Consider the following 5,344-nt stretch of genomic DNA (forward strand, 5'->3'; position numbering starts at 1 on the left):
TGGATGATTGTGCTTGTCAGCTCTGCACTTCACTTGAGTTCCAACTTCAAGGATCCAATTGAGTTCAATCCATGGTGTTGGAACTTGGAAGGCAGTGTCCTTGGCAATAGTTGTATCACTAGCCACTTTCTCAAATAACCTCAGCTTCAGTAGCATTAGTAACAGTTAAAAAACTCTCTGGCAGCTATTATGGTTTTATTGATGTTTCTTTGAAATTTATCAGGACCTTGATTCACATGTCATATCCAAGAACTTCATGCCTTTTGGAGGAGGAATTAATCAATGAGATTATGTGCAGGTGCTGAGTACTGTAGAGTTTTCTTGGCCACCTTTCTTCATGTATTGATCATCACCACATACAGGTAATCTTACATGTCAATTCTTATTCGTATGTGTGTCTGCAGTCTGCACCAAGTTTTTTGATGGAGAATTTGAATATCTGTTTTACATAGGTGGACAATAATCAAAGGGGTTCGCATTGCTAGAACTCCTATGTTGGGATTTGGGGATGGCATTCAGATGAAGTTGTCAGAAAAGATTTACTATTCTCATCACTATTGTAGTTCCTTTTGTTTTTGAAAGTGATGAAATAATTATGTATCAAGTTAAAACTTATGCATGAGAATGTAGGCTATGTTATGAATAACTGAAGCAATTATCAAGCTGTTGAAGGACAAGGCCTAAGTTTTGGTGATTAATCTGAAACTAAACCAAAAACTAAAACTTCTGAAAATTCTTGGTTCTGCCCCTGAAGAAAATAAATGAATGAACATGCAATATATCAACACACAAAGGGATGTCATTGTATGTGTGCCGGGAAAGCAGTGTTAGAGGCGAATCCCTCGTTAAAGATCTAGTAAAGAGATGATCACAAAATGGCAAGTCCAATGAGAATCAATAGGAAGAACATCGGTTGTTCCATTGCCAAGGTGAGAGCTCTGAACTGTGCAGGGCTGATTTATGTTGAATTGTCAGACAGGATAGGTAGCTTTCTATAAAGTCCATTCCATTCGGCTCTAGATTATTATTACAATTTGGGGAGTGCAGATGTCACTCCCTTTGTTATATTTGAATGATAATGGGAAAGTCGAAAACATACTGATAATCATGGTAATTTTCACAATGCCAGTTTACAGGTCCTGTTCAGTCTAGATTAAGCTTCTAAAGAAGGCTTATTTCTGTGGAATTTACACTCTTTTTCAGCTACAAAAGTTGGATGTCGAGCTGCTTGCAGCTCCCTTAAATGCTTCAACATTGAATGAGCTGATAACAATCCAGTATAGTATGCAATGAAATCTAACAGCCAAGACAGCTTCATCAACAGCATACATTTCTTTGCCGCAAACTACTTCAAAAATATATCCCGCTTCCTCATTAATCAAAAGGTCTGTTGCACTCATATCCTTCTCAAACTTCCAATCTCTGGTTGTATAGACCCCATCCATGGCTTAAAAATCTTTTCTCTAATGGTTCCATGACACAATACTTATCAAAGTCTCTCTGTATCAACAAAAATTATATGATTGCAGTTGTCAGGAAATAGAAATGGAAGATGGAAGATATAACTGAAAAGTGAGAAGTGAACGGGACTTCTCCATACAATTGTACATTTAGGAAAAAGATGCGATAACTCCATGCACTTTTGGAGTCTCATTATGGAAAATTTGTACAGGTAAATAGACTTGGAAAGACTTGTGTGGTATTTGGTAAAAGGAAGATATCATAAATAATTACATATACATAAACACACATGACTTCACAGAGGAAACCCTCTTTGAAGAATTTAGTTGATGATTTATGAGTCATGAATTTTTTTTTTTTTTTTTAATTATCCCACAGTGCTAATTTGTTCTTTTACCCTCATAGGGAATTCTCAGATGTCATAAAGACATAGTGGACTTAGAAATTTACGATTACCAGTCAGCCTGACCTAAAGACCTTTCTAAATGGTTCTGAATGCTGATGATACATCTTGATGGTGAAAAATAACATATTCAAACCTATCAAACCTGGTGAGCAAGGATGTAATACAATACCAGAGTAGCAGGAGCTCAACATTTTTCAGCTGGTGCAAACATAACCACTTTAAGCAATGGTGCAAGTTCTGATAAACCTTTCTGAGCAGCCAAACTGCTTAAAGAGCACCCTTGCGGACTTGCAGTAACTACCAGTTAAACCTCTTAATATCATGATGTTCAAAAAAAAAAAAAAGAGAGAGAGACATCCTCTTAGTACCTTATCTCTAAGTTTATTCAACGCATGTGATAATTAATAAACCAAAATGCTGGAACAATTACTACTACTCATGATAGAGATCCTTACTTGAGTCATATTTTATCCAGGCTGATGTATTGTCATAGTCGATTCTGAAAAGAAAATGCAAAGATGAGTTGAGAAGTGCATGACTTGCAAAAATGAGATGAAATGTCTTCAACAATTCTTCTAACACCCGTTACAATGTTTTCATTTTCAAATAAACAAATGGAATAACTGAGTAAAATTTTGATTGAAGAAATATGAACAACAGAATTCACTAACATTTCTTACAAGATCTTTCAGCAAATAAATGGTTGCTTATTTCAGCATTTAAGTTTATAACAAAGCAGGAAACTATACCTGCAGCCTAAGGGAAGTGATGTTAATCTATCAACCAACGGCAACTGAACAAACTGCACAAAATGCACATTAAATTATCTCATTAATTAACACAAGGCTGCTAAGCTTTTTCACTGCAATTAGAACTTGCACAGGAGCCCAAGCAAATCACATACCTGTGAACAGTAAAGGTTCTCAATGGAGTTGGCAAGTGAGGAAGGTCTTGGAATACTGAAAATTCAACCTGCAGAACATTCCTCCCAGAGTTAACATACTCCAAAGCCTCGTTTTCAATCAATCAGGTTTATTACCAAGGAATGATAATACTGAAAAACAAAAGGGAGCGTATCTCCAATATGTTGATTACCTCCAATCCCTCTGCGGAATATTGCGCTATTTTTGTCCAGTGAGTGAAAGGTTTGATATCCTCAGCAATGCGAAGAATTTACCCTACTATAGGCAGCATGCTTTGTTATCTTGTTTTCATCCATCAGCGATCTCACAGCTGCTGCTTCATCCCATAGTCCGGCATCAGCATACATATTGTACAACAATACATACGGACCTGAGCTTTCAGGTTCAAGTCTTGTTAATGCTTCAGCTGCAACTTTTGCCAACTCTACATTGTTATGCACTCTACAAGCACCTAATAATGCTCCCCACACAGCCTTATCAGGTTCAAATGGCATACTATTGATCAAATCGTGAGCCTCCTCAAGCTGCCCATGCCGACCAATGATGTCGACAAGGGAGGCATAGTGTTCGATACGTGGCTCAATGCCAAATTCACTAATCATGGATTTAAATTGACTCCGGCCTTCTTCAACTAATCCTGCATGAGCACATGCATTTAAAACTGCAATAAATGTTATATATGTAGGTTGCACCTTTGACCTCTTCATCAAACAAAAAAGTCCTAAAGCCTCTGCAGCAAAACCATGAGATGCATAGCCCCCAATCATTGCATTCCAGGAGATCACATCTTTCTGCTGTTTCATCTCATCAAAAATTGTTTCTGCCTCTTTGATAGCACCACATCGTGAATACATAGTTATAAGAGAGTTGTTTATTGGCAAATCTGCAATAACTGTCTTCATGACCAGCTGATGAATCTGCATGCCTAGATGCAGATCCGCTAACCCAGTACTCACACTAAGAACTGATGATAAAGTGTGTCTATCAGGTTTCTCTCCTTCTAGTTGCATCTGAGAGAAAAGCTTAACTCCACCCATAAAGTCCTCATTTTTCTCATACCCTGATATCATGGAGTTCCAAGATATTAGACTCTTGTGCGGCATCCTCTCAAAAAAATCATGAGCCAGTTTTAAACGCCCAACCTGGGCATACCCTAAGATCATTGCATTCCATGACAGTGTATCAGGATTTGGCATTCTACGAAAGAGATTGGCAGCCTCTTCCATATCTGACATATGAACATAGCCGCTGATCATGGTATTCCACGAAAAGGTATCTTGTTCTATCATTTGGTTAAAAAGTTCTCTAGCAGAAACAATATCTCCTGTTTTCACATAGCACATAATCATAGAATTCCACGATACAACATTTCTCTCAAACCTCCCACTGTCCTCATTCCCCTTCTCACGACGAAATGGTATTTGATCAAAAAGGCGCCGAGCCTCTTCAACCCTTCCTCTCTGACCATAACCAGCAACCAACGTATTATAAGCATCCACCAAATCTTCCACACCCTCCTCATCCCTCTTCCCACATTCGCCAACAATCCTCGCAGCTTCATCCAGCTCACCATTCTGAATAAGCCCCGACACGAGTGCACTAAGAGAAGCCCCATCCCTCTGCGGCATTCTCTCGAAAAACTCAATAGCACGCGCAACATGGCCATTCTGTAGAAACCCGGTAACCATTGCATTCCAAGAAACAACACTCCTCTGCGGCATGGTATCGAAAAGCCGCAATGCCTCCCCCATCCTCCCATTCTTGGCGTACCCACTGATCATTGTGTTCCAAGAAACACAGTCCCTCACCGGCATCTGATCAAACAAAGTCCTCCCCTCCTCAACATACCGACGACTTCCGCGGCACGAAACGTACCCGGATATCATCAAATTCCAGGACACAACATCTCTGTCAGGCATTTCGTCGAACAGCATCCGGGCCTTGGCCATCTCTCGGCGTTTCACATACCCGGTTATCATTGAATTCCAAGTAACGATATTCCGTTGCTTCATCTTGTCAAAGGCTTCCCTGGCTTGCTCTATCTGACCAGTTCGGACCAAATGGGAGATCCTTCTGTTCAGTGAAAAAAGGTCTACGTCTTTGGCATGACTACTGGGTTTTGAAGTTGAGGCAAAACAAGAGTGCTGTGGGGATGCGTGATTGGGTAATGGGATGGTGAGTAGATGAAGAATAATACGAGCTCGGGGCATGAGTTTATATATGAAACCATTTGCATTACCCAGAATCATCATTCTCTCAATGACCAGACGGTTATTCGGTTAAAGCTTTTAAAAGATAAGGAATATATAGTTTGCCCGCGCGCGTCCCAAACTAATATTTACCCGCACTATCGTGACTTAATTACAACACTTAATTTTACAATTCAATTTTTGTTGTAAATATTATTTCTTATGTGGCTGTCCACGTTATTAGTTAGGGAGTTACATGTAATATATCAATAGTTTAAATACTTATTATGTAAACTCTACCTCTATATAAGGAATGCCTCTAAGACTGAATAATACACTTCTCTATTTTCCCCTCATCTCTCTTT

The 5,344-nt window shown here is 39.1% G+C and overlaps 1 protein-coding gene across 8 annotated transcripts; it reads right to left on the reverse strand.

The window, feature by feature from the left end:
• Positions 1-841: 841 nt before the first annotated feature.
• On the reverse strand, positions 842-5,050 carry LOC112169580 (pentatricopeptide repeat-containing protein At1g62260, mitochondrial). Of its 8 annotated transcripts, none has more exons than XM_024306640.2 (5): positions 2,963-5,050; positions 2,772-2,839; positions 2,617-2,660; positions 2,323-2,366; positions 842-1,500 (listed from the first exon to the last, which is right to left on the reverse strand). In XM_024306640.2, exon 1 carries the CDS (start codon positions 5,040-5,042, stop codon positions 3,024-3,026), a length of 2,019 nt encoding a protein of 672 aa, XP_024162408.1. In that variant the 5' UTR covers positions 5,043-5,050; the 3' UTR covers positions 842-1,500; positions 2,323-2,366; positions 2,617-2,660; positions 2,772-2,839; positions 2,963-3,023. The 8 variants fall into 8 exon arrangements, with proteins under 8 accessions (XP_024162408.1, XP_024162406.1, XP_040363822.1 ...); XM_024306638.2 differs by having other exon boundaries at positions 2,617-2,669; XM_040507888.1 differs by having other exon boundaries at positions 842-2,179; positions 2,617-2,669.
• Between the last annotated feature and the right edge of the window lie 294 nt (positions 5,051-5,344).

The sequence above is a fragment of the Rosa chinensis genome, chromosome 6 (genome assembly GCF_002994745.2).
Source record: "Rosa chinensis cultivar Old Blush chromosome 6, RchiOBHm-V2, whole genome shotgun sequence".
Lineage (NCBI taxonomy): Eukaryota > Viridiplantae > Streptophyta > Magnoliopsida > Rosales > Rosaceae > Rosa > Rosa chinensis.